Raw genomic sequence first — 19,349 nt, forward strand, 5'->3', positions numbered from 1 at the left:
ATTGACATGACAGGCTGGATCGCAGCAGAACGCTGCCATCCAGCTTGCTATGCCGCAGAGACTGAGAAGCGCAGGCATGCTTGCGGTCCTCAGTGTCTCGCTGTGACGGCATAAAGATGAGCCGAGGTCATGTCCAATGAACTCGGCTCACCTCATGCACGTCACTGACAGCGTGGGAAAATTCTCCTGCGCATGCGCTTTCGGCTGCGATCCAGCCTGTCATGTGAATGTAGCAGAGCCGAAGCTGTCGTGGGAACCATGGAAAGGTAAGGATGAGGTTGCTTTATTATTATTCTTTTATTGCAGGAGATTGTTGGCTTCAGCTGGAATGGGCGTGATGGTAAGTATGGTTTAATTTAGAACAATAAAGAATTGTGTCTTTATTTCAATTAAAGGACTTTATTCTGGGTGTTTGTGTTTTTTTTAACTTTGACTATGGGGTTAGTAATGGGGGTGTCTTATAGACGCCTCTCCATTACTAACCTGGGCTTGATGTCAGCTGGCATTATAAGCTGACATCAACCCCAGCCCTATTACCCCACTGCCACCGCTACAGGGCAGTGGAAAGAGCGAGGCTAAGTGCCAGAATTGGCGCATCCTATGGATGCGCCATTTCTGGGGCGGCTGACGGCTGGTGTTTCTAGCCTGGGAGGGGGCCAATATTCATGGCACCCTTCCTGAGCTATTAATATCAGCCCCCAGCTGTCTGCCTAGCCTTTGTTAGCTATTAAAATAGGGGGGACCCAACGTCATTTTTTTGGGGGTCCCCCATTTTAATAGCTGGTAAAGGCTAGGTATTCAGCTGGGGGCTGATATTAGTAGCCTGGGAAGCTCCGTGGGTATTACCCCCTTCCCAGGCTTCAAACATCTGCCCCAGCCGTCTGCTTAACCTCCGCTAGAGCCTAAAATTAAGGGGAACCCTACGCCAATTTTTTTTTCAATAAATCCTTTATTTTAACACTAAATGACAAGTACAGTAATAAACACTGTCACTGTACTTATTATATATGTGACTGACATGTTTCTATCTATCTAATCTATGTGTGATGCTCTATTCTTTCTATTCTAAATTGTCGGGTACCGCTGCTGAATTGCCGGCCGGCTTTTTTAAAGAGACGGTGCATGAAAACACTGTTATTTTTTTTTATAACCTTTACACTAAATGACAAGTACAGTAAGCAACACTGTCACTGTACTTCATATATATGTGACTGACATGTTTCTATCTAATCTATGTGTGATGTTCTATTCTTTCTGTTCTAAATTGTTGGGTGCCGGAGTATGCCGCTGCTGAATTGCCGGCTTTTCATGTCATTCTACATTATTCTTAGTTGTTTTCCTTCATGTAGAATTAACCTACAAGGAAAGAAAGGGTTTATTTTTATTCCGATATTTGTGTCCCATTGACTTGCATTGGTTTCCGGTATCGGAATCGGCGATATCCGATACTTTTTGGGTATCGGTCTGATCCAATCCAATCCGATATTTCCCGATATCGGAAGGTATCGCTCAACACTATTGATGACTTATTCTAAGGCTTAGTGCACACGAGCGTATTTTTCGTCATTCAAGAAAATTGGATCTATTACGCAATTGACACTCTGATGAGAATGTCAGTATAGTGCGATCCGATTCTCTCGGATGAGAAGATGGAGAAAAATATTCCTCCATTCTGTGAGTGCACGGAAACTAGACTGCACTCAGATGTCATCCGAGTGCAGTCCGGTGTTTCCCTCGGACTCACTGACTGAATGACCGAGTGTGATTTGAATATCGGATCAAACTTGAGCATTCAGCGATTTTTTTCCTCGGACAGTCTCTGTCCAAGGACAAATCTGACATGTGCACGGCCCCATAATATAACATAAAGCCCCCGTCTCACATAGCGAGATCGCTGCTGTGTCACGGTTTTGGTGACGCAACAGCGACCTCACCAGCGATGTCGCTATGTGTGACACTTAGCAGCGATCAGGCCCCTGCTGTGAGGTCGCTGATCGCTGCAAAGTGTCCTGGACCATTTTTTGGTCGTTGCCCTCCCGCTGGTCAGCAGACCAGCACACATCGCTGTGTGTGACCAGCGGGAGCAGCGATCAGGATGGTAACCATGAAAAACATCGGGTTACTAGGGGCACACGCGCACCTAGTAACCCGTTGTTTATCATGGTTACCACTCTGCTACAGTGAGCGGGAGGTTACCGCTCACTTTAGCAGGCTCGTAACCATGATAAACATCGGGTTACTAGGTGCGCGTGTGCCCCTAGTAACCCGATGTTTACCATAGTTACCAGCCTGCTCCTGCTTCAGCAGGCTGGTAACCAGGAGCAGGACATCGTGGAAAGATTCTTTCCACGATGTCGCTGCTCCCCTGATCGTTGGTGAGCCTGCCTGTTTGACAGCTCACCAGCGACCACATAGCAACGCAGCAACGATCCCTGACAGGTCGTATCGTTGTCGGGATCGTTGCAGCGTCGCTAAGTGTGACGGGGCCTTTAGTCTGAGTGCGATCTGATGTTTTGTCGGATCACATTTGGACAACAAATACGCTCATCTGCATCTGCCCTAAGGATAGGTCAATATCAAAGTAGTGGATAACCCATTTAAGAACTCATTCAAATATGCACATGAATATAAGGGTCAAACAAGGATGCACAGGGAGGATGTATTCTTAGTTTCTGTATTCTATTTCTTTCGTTCCGTATAGTGTACTAAGTATTTCATCTTTCATCTGTTTTTTTTAGACAATTAACTTTTTTACTCTATTTATATGTTGGAGATATAAATATTCTAAAAATGAAATAAATGTGCACAATTGAAGATTTTTGGAACATAATGTTGTGGCTTAGGTGATCACGTGTTATGCATTGCATATATGTTATACTTTTTTTGACTGACTCACTAGAGCAAAACCATATCTGAAAAATGTCAGTTATCCACAGAAGCAAATAAATCAACATTTTGTGGAACTTTTTTTTTTAACAATAATAATAATTTAGCTGATTTTGCTGTTGTTTATATGTTTTTTTTATCAGACTGCTGCATTTTAGAAAGGTAGCACAGTGTTATGGCAATTAGTTAAAAGCCTTGTCTTAGTATACAAATATGCAGTATATTCAACATTAGTAAATGAGAACTTGAGCAAATCCTGTCATTACAGCAATACAACCACTAGGGGGAAGCAGCATGCCACATATTTCTGAAACAGTATGTGCAATGGAGATAACATTTATGTGAAAATCAATCCAATAACTATTATCTATGGCCTGAAGATGGGACAGGCTGTCTGCTCGCACAGCAGTGTACTCTGTCCCCTAACCTTTTCACTTTAAGTAACATTTCTACAGGGAAATTGACCCTGGTTGTGGGTTTTTAAATCTGCAGCATGTCAGTTTCTGCTGTGGAAGATTAAATGAAGCACTACCATCAAAATTTTTATCCTCTTAAAGGGGTTGTCCAGTACTATTGATAATTGGCCAATGTATTTTTATGTTGAAAAGAAGTGTCTTTGTAAATACCTAGCGCTGCTGTTACTGCCTGTGAGTGGCGCTGTAGCTGGCCGCTCACTGGCATCACGTGACCTCCCACTGATGACATGTCAAGTGAGGCGTGACATCAGTGACGAGGTCCCCACGGTGGATGCTGGGTTGTAGGTGGGGTTACCCCACGCGGCACACCCAGCATCCACCGTGTGCTTTACCAATGAATGGGGAGAGGCAGAGCGCGCGGTGGGTGCTGGGTGTGATCCCGCTGACAGCCCATCACTCACCGTGGAACGCAGCACTGAGTCACACCCGGCTGCAGGCGGAACTTCACATGACATCAGCGGATGTCAGAGCCGACTGCAGCCGGGGGTCACGTGATGCCAGTGAGCGGCCAGTGATAGCGCCACTCACAGGCAGTAACAGCAGCACAAGGTATTTACAAAGACACTTCTTTTCAACATCAAAATACTTTGGCCAATTATCAATAGTACTGGACAACCCCTTCAATATATTGCAGTCATCATATTATATGTCACTGTGTACTTACAATTTATCATTTTCTCCTTCTACCCAGCTAATTCTTCTCTTTTCCATTAGGTCACATGATTAAAAACTGACTAGCTGAATCCTTCTAAGCTCTATGTAGAAACAGAAAGTCTCATTTCCCTGCATGAGTCATGAGTCACTGCAAAAGTCTATGGCAAGGGGAAGCAGCAGCTGGGTCAGGAGTTGAAGTGGGGAATGACTTCTGCAGGGACAAGAGACTTCCTGTTTCTACATAAAGCAGAGAAAAGAGAAGAATTAGCTGGGTAGAAAGTCAAAATGAGCAATTGTAAGTACACAGTGCCATATAATGTGATGATTGCAATATATTAAGAGGATAAAAATAATGGAAGTGCTTCTTTAACTCTGCAGATTTAACAGTAAAATCCACAGGTTCATAAAAATGGCTCAAATAATGAATAAAACATGTACCACCGTTCCCGATCTATTTGTGCCTACTTGGCAAGACTTTCCTTGTCCTGTCTTCTCGTGTCTTGGAATACTTTTTGATGATGTACCGTGTAGACACATGACCACTGCAGCCAATCGCTATCTTCCTTCCTCACAGCATTTGACCAGTACTGGCTCTGGAGGATTAGAAAATCCTCAGTACAGAACCTGTAAAATCAGTCAGATTGCTTGTTGTTGTTGTTGTTGTTGTTTTGTTGTGGACAGATTAGCTGTTGGAATTTGCAATCTACAAAATAATCATAATTTGCATGACTATTTTCTAGTGAATTTTCCTGTGTATTCTATATAGTGTTTGCTGTGGAAGTAAATACACAGTAAATACAACCATTGTAGATGTACCCTGTAAGGCTGTGTGCCAACGATGAGTTTTTGGTGCTCTATACAGTCATGGCCAAAAGTTTTGAGAATGACACCAAAATTATATTTTCACATGATCTGCTGGCCTCTGGTTTTTATTAGTGTTTGTCTGATGTTTATATCACATACAGAAATATAATTGCAATCATATTATGAGTACCAATAGGTTATATTGACAGTTAGAATGAGTTAATGTAGCAAGTCAATATTTGCAGTGTTGCCCCTTCTTCTTCAAGACCTCTGTAATTCTCCCTGGCATGCTCTCAATCAACTTTTGGACCAAATCCTGACTGACAGCAGTCCATTCTTGCATAATCAATGCTTGCATTTTGCCAGAATTTGTTGGTTTTTGTTTGTCCACCCGTCTCTTGATGATTGACCACAAGTTCTCAATGGGATTAAGATCTGGGGAGTTTCCAGGCCATGGACCCAAAATCTCTATGTTTTGTTCCATGAGCCATTAAGTTATCAACTTTGCTTTATGGCAAGGTGCTCCATCATGCAGGAAAAGGCATTGTTGGGCACCAAACTGGTCTTGGACTGTTGGGAGAAGTTGCTCTTGGAGGACATTCTGGTACCATTCTTTATTCATGGCTGTGTTTTTAGGCAAGACTGTGAGTGAGCCGATTCCCTAGGCTGAGAAGCAACCCCACACATGAATGGTTTCAGGATGCTTTACAGTTGGCATGAGACAAGACTGGTGGTAGCGCTCACCTCTTCTTCTCCGAATAAGCTGTTTTCCAGATGTCCCAAACAATCGAAAAGGGGATTCATCAGAGAAAATGACTTTGCCCCAGTCCTCAGCAGTCCACTCCCTGTACCTTTTGCAGAATATCAGTCGGTCCCTGATGTTTTTTCTGGAGAGAAGTGGCTTCTTTGCTGCCCTCCTTGAAACCAGCAATTGCTCAAAGAGTCTCCGCCTCACAGTGCGTGCAGAAGCACTCACACCAGCCTGCTGCCATTCCTGAGCAAGCTCGGCACTGCTGGTAGTCCGATCCCGCAGCTGAAACAGTTTCAAGAAACGGTCCTGGCGCTTGCTGGTCTTTCTTGGGCGCCCTGGAGCCTTTTTGACAACAATGGAAGCTCTCTCCTTGAAGTTCTTGATGATGCGATAGATTGTTGACTGAGGTGCAATCTTTGTAGCTGCGATACTCTTCCCTGTTAGGCCATTTTTGTGCAGTGCACTGATGGCTGCACGTGTTTCTTTAGAGATAACCATGGTTAACTGAAGAGAAACAATGATACCAAGATCCAGCCTCCTTTTAAAGTGTCCAGTGATGTCATTCTTACTTAATCATGACTGATTGATCGCCAGCCCTGTCCTCATCAACACCCACACCTGTGTTAATGGATCAATCACTAAAACGATGTTAGCTGCTCCTTTTAAGGCAGGACTGCAATGATGTTGAATGTGTTTTGGGGGTTAAAGTTCATTTTCTGGGCAAATATTGACTTTGCAAGTACAGTAATTGCTGTTAAGCTGATCACTCTTTGACATTCAGGAGTATATGCAAATTGCCATTACAAAAAATGAAGCAGTAAACTTTGGAAAAATTACTATTTGTCTCATTCTCAATACTTTTGGCCATGACTGTATTTTCGCTGTGTCAAAAACGTAGTGTCTTACAGTTCTAGCAAAGTGAATGAGATGTATAGAAATCTCATATCCACTGTGTAAACTGAGCTGCTTTGCGTGTTTCAAATCCGCAGCATGTCAATTTCTCTTGCAGGAATGCCGTGTTTTATGTGCAGATTTTCCCCATAGACTTACATTAGATGCAAAAAAATACACATGTGTTTTTAGTGCGTTTCTGCAGCTGAAACGCATAAAAACTCATGTAATCTGCACATTACTATCAATAAAGTTTTGTCAAAGCCAAATACCAGGAAGTATCAAAAACAACCCATCTTTATATAAAACATGACATACCAAAAAGACACAAAAAACAGCATCAAAAACAAAATAAAAACGCATAAAAAACACACTCAAAAACAAGTGACCCAATTTACTAAATAGGTGCAGAAAATCTGCATCATCAAAAGCTCACCTTGGGAACATAGCCTAACAAGTCCTTGCACATGAACTATAAAAGTGCCCATACTTCCTAGCAGAGTTTGCTCTAAGGTGGGCACGCTAGAAAGTAAAGAGTTAAAACAACCAACTAATAACTCTAGTGACCTGACCATGCTTCAGGCAGGTTTTGCTTGGAAGCCGCTCAATATTGTATATCAAAATATCCCCAGCTGGCGAAAACAAGGAAAAAAATTATTGTAAAGACACCAGAAAAATAGACTTCAAGACAAGACACTGGCATGTCCTGAACCATTGTCCTCTGGCAAAAAACCCAGCAAGTATGTTGGCATCTATGGAGATAACACGAAGAATTGGGTATACAGTATAAATTCACACGACCCAATTCTTATCTCCTGGACATCTTCTGTTGTGGGAAAAGGCCCCATGTTATATTAAATGGTCAAGCGTTCCTACTAGCAGGTTTGGCCAACTGTTTTATGAAATCTGTATGGGGTCCTTAAAGGGGTATTCCAATCTCCAATATCCTATCCCAATATGTAGTAGGTGTAATAATATTAGTAAACACCTCCAATTAGAAATGTATTATTTTTTTTTCTGATTCACTATGTCTCTTTCCTCATGTGCAGGGCATTGCAGGACCTTAGGTATCCATGGTTACGGCCACTGATATAGTGACAGTTAGCTAGCTGGTTGCTAGTGGTCGTAACCATGGATACCTAAGGTCCTGCAATGCCCTGCACATGAGGAAAGAGACATAGCGAATCAGAAAAACTATACTACATTTCTAATTGGAGTTATTTGCTAATATTATTATTATTACACCTATTACATATTGGGATAGGATCTTGGAGATGGGAATACCGCTTTAAGTCACCAATGTTGAGACTGGTGTTAGTCAGAGCTTGCTTCTATTTCCCTGTAACTGGTATTTCTTACCAATATTGAGTTGTTAGAAATGTGTTCGCCACCTTAAATATTACACCTTACACTACACAAGTTGTCTTGTAATGATACGGGTTCATAACGAACTATAATGACTTATTGTTCAACATATTTCTGTTATTTTAGAAAATTGTGGAACATATTTTCCAGCTGTGAAGAAGGACCCAAGCAAATACTTAAAGTCATGTCCTGAATCTTTGAAAAACTGGATAAGGAGTCTGAAAAACGCTGGAAAAACCCTTTTGTTAATCACAAGCTCCCACAGTGACTACTGCCGGCTTTTATGTGAACACATTTTAGGGTAAGTTCTAAGGAGTTTTTTCTTTAATTATCTTGCATTTTGTTACTAATATCTCAGATTTCTCCATTAAGGAATATGTTTTCCTGACTGACTAAACTTTATAGAGTAGCTTTCATTAAAGTCTGAGTTCCCACAGCAGTTGCAGGTGTTTTTTAGATGTAGTGCAGCCAGAAACGGCGTTTACTTTTGTTTTTGATCTTATCCTTACCAGTGGCATACCTAGAGTCCGATGGTCCCAGGTGCAAAATTTGGACTTGGGTCTCCCCAGTATTATGGTCAGATGTATGGGCCCTTGTAGCATATTAGATCCTATAAATACATACATGTACGCCCCCTATGTAATAATGTCCCCTGTCCTGACTCCTTCTTGCAATAATCTCCCCTATCCTGGGCCCCATGCTGTAACATTTTCTTCTATTCTGGGCTCCTCCCTGGTATATTGTCCCCATCCTGGTATAATGTCCCGATTCTGTTATAATGTCCTATTCTGGTATAATGTCTTGTATCCTGGTATTATGTCCCCCATCCTGAATCCCTTTCGTTCTTCTCCAGCACTTCTGATATGATGTCCCCCATCTTGGTATAATGTCCCCATTCTGGTATAATGTCCCTATCCTGGGTTTCTTCCGTTCTTCTCCAGCACTTTTTAAAAGGAAATAAATTATTCTACTCACGTGCCGACGCCGGCATACAGTGCCTACAAGTAGTATTCAACCCCCTGCAGATTTAGCTGGTTTGATCAGATGCAAATAAGTTAGAACCTTCAAACTGCAAACGAGAGTAGGTTTTATGAACAGAAGCATAAATCTTACAAACCAAAAAGTTATGTTGCTCAGTTGAATTTTATTAAATTTTAAACATAAAAGTGTGGGTCAATTATTATACAACCCCTAGGTTTAATATTTTGTGGAATAACCCTTGTTTGCAATTACAGCTAATAATTGTCTTTTATAAGACCTGATCAGGCCGGCACAGGTCTGTGGAGTTATCTTGGCCCACTCCTCCATGCAGATCTTCTCCAAGTTATCTAGGTTCTTTGGGTGTCTCATGTGGACTTTATTCTTGAGCTCCTTCCACAAGTTTTCAATTGGGTTAAGGTCAGGAGACTGACTAGGCCACTCCAACACCTTGACTTTTTACCTATTGAACCAGGCCTTGGTTTTCTTGGCTGTGTGCTTTGGGTCGTTGTCATGTTGGAAGATGAAATTACGACCCATCTTAAGATCCTTGATGGAGGAGCGGAGGTTCTTGGCCAAAATCTCCAGGTAGGCCGTGCTATCCATCTTCCCATGGATGCGGACCAGATGGCCAGGCCCCTTGGCAGAGAAACAGCCCCACAGCATGATGCTGCCACCACCATGCTTGACTGTAGGGATGGTATTCTTGGGGTCGTATGCAGTGCCATCCAGTCTCCAAACGTCACGTGTGTGGTTGGCACCAAAGATCTCGATCTTGGTCTCATCAGACCATAGAACCTTGAACCAGTCTGTCTCAGAGTCCTCCAAGTGATCATGAGCAAACTGTAGACGAGCCTTGACATGACGCTTTGAAAGTAAAGGTACCTTATGGGCTCGTCTGGAACGGAGACCATTGCGGTGGAGTACGTTACTTATGGTATTGACTGAAACCAATGTCCCCACTGCCATGAGATCTTCCCGGAGCTCCTTCCTTGTTGTCCTTGGGTTAGCCTTGACTCTTCGGACAAGCCTGGCCTCGGCACGGGAGGACACTTTCAAAGGCTGTCCTGGCCGTGGAAGGCTAACAGTAGTTCCATAAGCCTTCCACTTACGGATGATGCTCCCAACAGTGGAGATAGGTAGGCCCAACTCCTTGGAAAGGGTTTTGTACCCCTTGCCAGCCTTGTGACCCTCCACGATCTTGTCTCTGATGGCCTTGGAATGCTCCTTTGTCTTTCCCATGTTGACCATGTCTGAGTGCTGTTCACAAGTTTGGGGAGGGTCTTAAATAGTAAGAAAAGGCTGGCAAAAGAGATCTTTAATCCACACATGTGAAGCTCATTATTCTTGGTGTCTGAACTACTTCTTAATACTTTAGGGGGACCAAACAGAATTCTTGTGGTTTGAGGGGTTGAATAATAAATGACACTCTGAATTAACTTTTTACGTTTTTAAAAAAAAAAAAAAAAAAAAATTTGCTGCAGTGCATTTCCCACTTCCAGGCTGATCTACAGTACAAATGTCACAATGCCAAGTTAATTCCGCATGTGTCAACCAGCTAAATCTGCAGGCACTGTACTTTCTGAGCTTTTTGCCAGAGGAAAATGATTCAGGACTTTCCAATGTCTTTTGTCCTAAAGGCTATTTTTCTGACGTCTTTTCAATAATTTTTTTTGTCGTTTTCGCCAGTGGTTTTTTTTTATATAAAGTATTAAGAAGCTGCCAAGCAAAAGTTGCCTCAAGAATGGTCAAGTCACTTCTTTTACAGCTTTCAAAGCCTGATGTGGTTAAAGGAAGCTCAAAAAGACTGAACATATGCACAGCAAGTTATTTTGGCATTACAATGCACTTGTTCATTATTTAAAAAAAAATGTAAGCACTTTTTCAACATTTCAGGCAGACTCCACTTGAAAAAGATGTCATGTTCACATACCCTTGTAGGGTGCCTGCAAGCAGAATGAGGGGAAATTCAGGTTGCTTGAAGGCAAATAAAAAGTCTGGGTGCTGTCCTGAATTAAGGCCATGCGGGTGAGTTATCAAGACCGGCAATTCTCTTGCCGGTCTTGATCATGGGGTGTTTCGGGGCAGATACTCATGATTCATTAAGCTGCTATGTGCGCCTCACCACAAGTCTTACTCCAGCCACTGCTGGTGTAAGATTTGTGGCGTTGGCGCACATGTTTTGATGAGCTGGGGTCTTCATGCCCCTGTCCCACCCCAGCTCTGCCCACATTTTCGGAGCTAGGCCAAGAATGACGTATAAATGCCAGATATCACGTTTGTGCTCAACCTCGCCTTGCTCTAAAAAAATGCAATTTTTCTAAGGATTGATGAATTGCCCCCAATGTGTTCTCATCTGTAGATAGTACATGATACACTTTGCATGCAAACTATTTACCAGTGTTAGCATTGACCACTGGATGGCACTGTTATTTGGTCTCTTTAGCATTTCTTTGTTATTCTCAATTGTAGCTGATTTGTTAGTGCAAAAAATAAATTTTATGGTCTGATTGTATTAACTTTAGTAATGTTTCTAAAGCCCATCTGACACTTTTCCCAACTTAAAAGACTATTTCAGTTTGTGTCATAAAATAACATGGCCTTCCAGTAACATGGTTTGAGTACAAATCACCACTTTATCAAACCTATGCCAATATTATTTACCTACTGATTTTGTAAAAAGAGCTGAACAAGACAAATATGGCAATATATCAAACCATATATCAAACAGTCGGTGTGCTTTATTACATAAAATATAATAATATATTAATATTAAAATAAATATAAAAAGTTAATTTTTTTCTGCAGGAAGGAGTTTGAGGAGCTTTTCGACATAATAATTACTAATGCCTTGAAGCCAGGATTTTTCTCTCTTACACCTCAGCAAAGACCTTTCTGGACTCTTGGTAAGGTTTTAGTTCTTTTTTTCATGACATGTATCTAAATATATGTTTATAAATCTGTAATTAGCCCTTTTCTTGCTTAGGGAAAGATAAAGTGGGAAGATCGAAATAAACATTCTAAATGCAGTGGGGGTTTGGTGGGGATTACTTTTTTATTAACACACCTTGGCATGCAATGAATGAGGTTAGTAATGGTTGTCTGAGGGATGTTCTGCCATGCTGAATGCACTTAGTCAAATCATCAAGATCCGCTGCTGGGAGCCTCCTTTGCAATTGCCGACCAGTGACTAGCCAGATGTGCTCAATGGGAGCCAAGTCTGGAGATGTTGCAGGCCATGGTAGCATGTTTAGGCTATGCAGACTGCTAATCCAAAAAAATCTCTGAAAATGAAACAATCTTACCAACACCAAGTCAGTTTACAAATGCACTAGCAGGATGCAGCAGACCCCCATGATATTGGCGGGGCAGCACAGGTGCAAAATACTGATGTAAATAGCCACTCACAAACCTACTACCAGTTCATGGAGGGGGTGGTTTCCTAGTATTAAAAATGTACAAAGATGAGGCTTGCATAGGACGCCAGTCACACAGGTATGTGTAATGCACAGTGTCTGGCTTAAAGCCTGTTGATGTTGCCCATACTATTAGATCATGCGAGCAGCCCACTATGCAAATAATGTATGAAATACTCATCTTTCTATTGCACATTTTTGTTCATTTTTATGCAGGATGCACCCAGGTCCTTTAGTGTTGACTGATATATTGGGGTGTCTGTCCTTGTGGGGTGCACTTATGTAGTGCTGGGCAGCCTACCTGATCTAATAGTATAGGTGTCACTAATAGGCTGTAAGTCAGACACTGCATTACACGTACCTGTGTGACTGGCATCCTATGCAAGCCTTATCTATGAGAATTTATAATACTAGGCAGCCACCCCCTCCATGAATTGGTAGGTCAGTGAGTGGCTGTCTGCATCAGTATTTTGCAGCTGTGCTGCCCCCACCTTTATCATGGGAGTATGCTGCATCCTGCTAGTGCATTTGCAGACTGCTAATTATAGTACAAGCAACACGCAGTTTGGGATTGTCATGTTTATTAAAACGGCTCTGTGAAGAAATGGCCGTACCACTGGTTCTACAGCTGATCCATTTTTTTCTACAAGTGAAATTGGACGTCACATATCAAGCTTAATTTGTCAAACAGTACCTACACAAAATATCAGAAATCATTTGCATGCCACTGGGCTGTGTCCCGTTACAGTTTATTTTTTAACCTCACATCACCACTGTGAATTAGCAAGGAAACACATAAATGGAGGTCTATCCTCTTCAGCGATGGATCCTGCCTTTATCTTGGATATAATTATAGCCGGAGATTGTTATGGAGACCAAGAGGGCAACGCCGTGAAGAGACCTTTATGAGGAAATGTCACACAGGTCTTACTCTCGGTATTATTGTGTGGAGTGGCATACTGTAGGCTATCCAGATCCCTCTAGTCTTCAATCCAGGCACACAAGCAGCTTGGCATTTCATTGATTTGGTGGTGGAAACCAGTGGTAAGGCCATTTCTCCAAAGTGTCTCAGGAGAAGTTTTTTAGCACAGTATCAAGCCGCTTGTGCTACTGTGAGCAGCTTGCATGGCTTAATCCTACTACTATGGCCTGCAGTGTCTCCAGACTTGTCTCGCATTGAACACATCTGAGACATCATTGGTTGTCAGTTGCAAAAGGAGCTGCCAGCAGCGGATCTTGATGATTTTTGTGCCCAAGTGCATTCAGTGTGGCAGAACATTCCTCAAAAAATCATTAACAACGTCATTGATAATGGAATAAATCGAAATGGTTTGAAAATATTATTTCCATTTTTCCATCATTTGCATATAATAAGCGTGTGCATCGATCCTGTGAGTTTCATAACGCCACAACTTTTTCCTCTTGGTTTTGCAATTTCAATGTTGAGGAGTGTTTGTATATACACACACACAATAGGAGATCGAAGCCGTTTGAACCAGGTATTTTCTATACTAAATTAAAAGGAAGGGTTTTTTTATGAATTATGCCAATCAGAGTTTCATAGCAGTGTGAGCAATTCACAGAATAGGCAGATTAACGAGGCATATGCAAATTTAACGCAACTGTTTTTCTGAGTACTTTCATTGCTTATTTTCTTATCTTTTCTTATATAGCACCAACATATTCTGTAACACTTTACATTCATATCACTTCCAGGTTCTTTATTTTTTTCAGCCAGTATACTGTAGGTCACTAAGGAATCTGGAGATAAGGATACAGTACACCTGTTAGAGATAACAAGTATATCACGTTTACCTTAAATGACAAAATATTACTTACATAACTTGTTATTGAACAGACTTATGTGGGAGTTACTAACTGATTTGAATCTTTTTTTTAAATGTAACTATGGAATTTGAACTTCTTTGAGCCTGATCGCTCTTACTACTATTATCGTTACCTGCCACTGTCTAATATGTGTAGTAAGATGGCAGCCGTAAGGGCCATTGTAAAGCCCACAGCAGCCATGGTGAATGATCAGCATTGCACAATAATGGCTCGTTCTCGCTTCCGATTTTCTCATACAAGTGCTATTCGTTTTTTTCATGGGTAGCACTCAAACTTGTAATATTCTGTGGCTGTGCACATGTCTGATTTTCTTTACTCCGACAGAGTGGTCTGCCGAAAATATCCGAGACATGTCTGATTTTGATCCGATCGTCAGATTGAAATTGGTAATGCAAGTCCAGGGGCCCGTGAAAAAATCAGACCACACTCGGATGTGATCCGAGTACGGCCCGATTTTCATGGACTGCCAGAATGGATAAGGTGGAGTAACTTTTTTTCTCTCTTCACATACGGGAAGAACTGATAACACTCAGACCACATATATCTCACAAGAAAATCGACCCTCTAGGCATAAAAAATACAATTGGAATAGGCTACTCCTCCAGAAGGAGTGCCAATGGATTTTCCAGCTGTGTACACTTGTGCCAAATGGCCTTAATGAACAGCAGAATTTCTGCTGTTTTATATAATTCCGTGCCTTAATTGTTATCAGCCTGTGTGGTTTCAATTAATTTATTTATAATATTTATCATATATCATACTGTTTATCTGGGATGTGATCATATTTATCATTCCAATACTGACATATATAGAACCCCTCCCCCTTCTGTATTGATTTACACATAAATCCGCTCCTTTCCTAATGTGATAATGTTGTCAAGTATCCCACACAGAAAGTGATGGACATGTTTCATTTTTTTGGTCCATATATGTGTAGCTACGGTTATTTGACACCCTATGGGGTTGATTGATTGGGGTTGCCTGCGCCATGCCTTTATCTTAAGAATAAGGATGACAGGTGTTTTGTGGATCCACATACCGTTTGGGGATTCCGAATTGCATGCTGGACAGGCGCGGTGGTACTGGCGGTGGCGTGTCTGCGCAGGCGCACTGTTTCGGCAAAGCTCCAGAGCCGGACATGCGCGGTGTTGCTGACAGTTGCGTATCTGCGCAGGCGCACTTTTGACACTTGCGACGCTGCAGAGCTCCGGAACCGGAAATGACTGTACTGCGGCATGGACCTCTAGTGAGAGGCTGACTATCGGACATGCCCAGTACACAAATGAGAGACAGGAGGGGATAATATATCAAACCTATGACTCTATCTCCTGATACAGGAAGTAATGCAACTAATGGCGCTTTTTGTGCCTTATAAGAATGGGAGGTAGTACAATGAAGTAATACACGTCGCAGGATCTCCTCCTGATGACCCACTATCCAACGGGGAAACGCGTTGAGTAGCATGGGGGAATACTTTATGATCTCAAGATAAGTATTGTGCAACATATCAATGGCTATTGGTATCCATATTTTGTACATAAGTAACTTCTCTGCTCCAATAAGGGACCTAGCCTAAGGAATGTTTCCTAATTAGGCATTATTGATTGTGACAGTGCTCTTAGGAATATTTATTTATCCATTGCTGCTTGTTTCATCTTATCTTGTGGATTATTCACCCCTGCGTAAGCATTTGATTATCATATGACTATAGACTGTCCTATTATAGTGTCCCTGCTGTATTTAATAGGTTTTGACTTGGGAGCCCACCACATGCTTTTGTATGTATATCACCTTGTATTTTAAGGAGGGTCTATTGATGTACTCTATTAATCATCTCTCTTCATCCTTGAGGGATGCTCTTTTCATATTGGTTTGTATTGTAAGGTGGCAGTGTTCACACTGTGCAGTAACTGAGGCAGTGACCCAATCAAGTCCAATATAAACAGCTATTATTCGGCAACTCACGGGTAAACAGAAAGTCCTCCGGTTCGCAGCCGGGTTAACATAAGTCCATAAACAACGGTTGCCGTGGGCAACGGCCGCGCCGGGCCGCTCAGAGCCTGACGGGTGCGGAGCCTTTCCAGGCGTGGGTTCAGCTATACACAGGCCCGCCAAACTTTCCTGCTATGCTCCTAGCAGGTCCCAACACTAACCCTTAATGCAGGGTTTTGAAAGGACCTGTGGCAAGAGCCACTGGAAAACCCGGGTTGGAGGGAGGATGCTGCCCCACTGCCTTCCTGTAGCCTCCTCCAAGACATGAAGGCCCTGCCGGGTTTTACTTAATCTGCCTTAGCCAGATAGCCCGACCAGGTCCATGCTCACCTTCATTCATGCATTGCGGCCGCAGCTGTGTCTGTGACTGCAATGCACTTCAATGGGTTTAGTAGGTCTCTGTACACATTCTGGGGGATATATAACGTCCCTCGTATACGATCCCAGTCACTGCCTCACATATGCCCCCCCTCTGTTCAAACTTGTAGGGTTGAACATTTGTCACCATACAGGGTGCCCGGGACAGGGCATCCACGTTTGCGTGCGACTTCCCAGTGCGATGTTCTACAGAGAAACTGAAATTTTGCAGTGACAGAAACCTCCTGGTGACTCGCGCATTCCTCTCCTTGGCGTTCCTCATCCATATCAAGGGTGAGTGGTCCGTCACCAAGCGGAACTGATTCCCGAGCAAATAATAACGTAGTGATTCCAAGGCCCACTTAATAGCCAAACACTCCTTCTCTACCACGCTATAGTTTTTCTCCGCCGGGGTAAGCTTTCTACTCAAGTAGGTGACCGGGTGCTCTTCACCATTCACTTTTTGTGACAATACCGCCCCTAGGCTTACCTCCAAGGCATCTGTCTGTACAATGAAGGTTTCCTTGAAGTTGGGGCTGATGAGGACCGGTTGTCCACACAGGGCCAATTTCATGGACTGAAAGGCTTCTTCTGCCTGAGGGTTCCACCGAACCATTACCGATTTTTATTTTTTCTTCCCTTTCAAGAGATTGGTCAGGGCCGCCGTTCTCCCAGCAAAATTAGGTATAAACCGGCGGTAATACCCAAGGATGCCAAGGAACGCCCTCACCTGCTTTGTACTTGACGGTTTAGGCCAGTTTTTAATGGCCTCAACTTTATTGATTTAAGACTTGATAACTCCTCGGCCAATCACATACCCCAAATATCGGGCTTCCTCTAGCCCTACCGCACATTTTTTTGGGGTTGCCGTTAACCCCGTGGCTCTGAGAGATTCCAGCACTACTTGTACCTGGGATAGGTGCGTATGTCAGTCGGTGCTAAAGATGATGATACCATCTAGATACGCAGACACGTACTCCTGATGGGGCTTGAGCACTATGTCCATCAGCCTCTGGAATGTAGCCGGGGCCCCATGTAACCCAAAAGGTCAGACCACATAGTCATATAGACCCCCCGGAGTTATGAAGGCGGTCTTTTCCTTCGCCGATTTTGTGAGAGGTACCTGCTAGTAACCCTTGGTGAGATCGAGCGTGGTAAAGTACTGGGCCTGCCCCAGTCTCTCAATCAGCTCATCCATCTTGGGCATTGGATAAAGGTCCAACTTCGACACATCATTAATTTCCGGAAATCGTTACAGAAGCGTAACGATCCGTCTGGTTTCGGGATCAGTACAATGGGGCTAGCCCACTCACTCCGTGATTCCTCGATAACGCCTAACTGAAGCATTTGTTTTACCTCAGCCGTGATGGCTTGCCTCCGGGCTTCGGGTACCCGGTACGGTCTCATTCGTACACTTACCCCAGGTTCAGTGACAGTGTCATGCTGGAGAACCGTAGTCCTACCCAGTAGCTCTGAGAACATGTCGGTATTGTTCTGCACCAGCGAGCGAGCCTCCCGTCGCTGCTGTTTAGTGAGAGCATCACTTATCCTGACCTCTCCCCCGGACGCATCCCTGACTGAAAGTAGAGAACTCTCTGGCGGCATGCCCGGAGTGACGTCTGTAACTAAACACTCTCAATCTTTCCAAGGTTTTAGCAGGTTTACATGATAAAGCTGCTCAGGTTTTCTCCTTCCGGGCTGATACACCCGGTAATTTACCTCCCCAACCTTTTCTCGAACTTCATATGGCCCTTGCCACTTGGCCATGAGCTTACTCTCGGCTGTTGGTACAAGTACTAACACCCGATCGCCCTCGTTAAAAGACCTGACCGTGGCTCTTTTATTATATGTGCGCCTCTGTGCTGCCTGGGCATTTAACAGATGTTCTTTAATGATGGGCATGACCGCCGCGATCCGGTCCTGCATACTAGCCATGTGTTCAATTATACTCCTATGTGAAGTCGGCTCTTGTTCCCACGTCTCTTTGGCTACGTCCAACAGACCCCTAGGGTGTCTGCTGTACTATAACTCAAAGGGAGAGAACCTTGCGGAAGCCTGATCTACCTCCCGGACCGAGAACATCAAATAGGGTTTCAATATGTCCCAATCCCTTCCGTCCTTAGAAACCACCTTTTTAAACATGGACTTGAGGGTTTTATTGAACCGTTCTACTAGCCCGTCGGTTTGAGGGTGGTACACCGAGGTGCGCATTTGTTTTGTGTTTAGCAGTTTGCACAGTTCCCTCGTCACCTTGTACATAAAAGGGGTCCCTTGATCCGTCAGGATCTCCTTAGGTAGCCCAAGGCAACAGAACATGGCAAACAGCTCCCGTGCAATCAATTTCGCCAAGGTGTGGCGTAGCGGTATAGCCTCCGGGTACTGGGTGGCATAGTCGATGACCACCAGTATATGTTGGTGGCCACGAGCGGATTTTACGCCGCAGCTGTGTCTGTGACTGCAATGAACTCCAATGGGTTTAATAGGTCTCTGTACACATTCGTATACGATCCCAGTCACTACCTCACAGTATATAACCACTGTGTATCAGTAATGTGGAGTTGGCACTGAGTCACCTTTTTAATAGCACTTTATTTGTCTTTGTGTCATATATGTCATTTGGAATTTTTAATCCTTAATCAATAAAGGGTATTTTTTATGTCTAGAGGGTCGATTTTCTTGTGAGATATTTATGCAATACCCTGACAGTTGACTGTTTTTTGTGATCGGACACTCAGACTACACTCTCATCAAACTCTAATCAAAGTCAGAATAATTGGTCCATTGTTCTCATACGTGGAAAATACTGATGTCTGAATAAGCCCTAGGACTACATTGCCATTTGCCACAATGAGTTTTTGATGTTGCTTATTTTTGAAAAAATGCAAATAACCTATTTTACTTAATGGGTGCATTAATGCCGCAGAAAATCTG

General features: G+C 43.1%; 1 protein-coding gene across 3 annotated transcripts in view; it reads left to right on the forward strand.

Moving 5' to 3' along the window:
• The window catches only part of NT5DC1 (5'-nucleotidase domain containing 1), a 359,332-nt gene that overhangs the window by 257,489 nt on the left and 82,494 nt on the right, over positions 1-19,349 (forward strand). For all 3 annotated transcript variants that reach the window (XM_073675886.1, XM_073675884.1, XM_073675885.1), the window contains 2 exons: positions 7,954-8,128; positions 11,614-11,711. In XM_073675886.1, coding sequence (XP_073531987.1) covers positions 7,954-8,128; positions 11,614-11,711 — 273 coding nt within the window. The remainder of the gene's footprint in view (positions 1-7,953; positions 8,129-11,613; positions 11,712-19,349) is intronic.

Source organism: Phyllobates terribilis, unplaced genomic scaffold (assembly GCF_046119375.1).
Source record: "Phyllobates terribilis strain yellow unplaced genomic scaffold, ASM4611937v1 Scaffold_3__8_contigs__length_932513732, whole genome shotgun sequence".
In the NCBI taxonomy this organism is placed as follows: Eukaryota; Metazoa; Chordata; class Amphibia; order Anura; family Dendrobatidae; genus Phyllobates; species Phyllobates terribilis.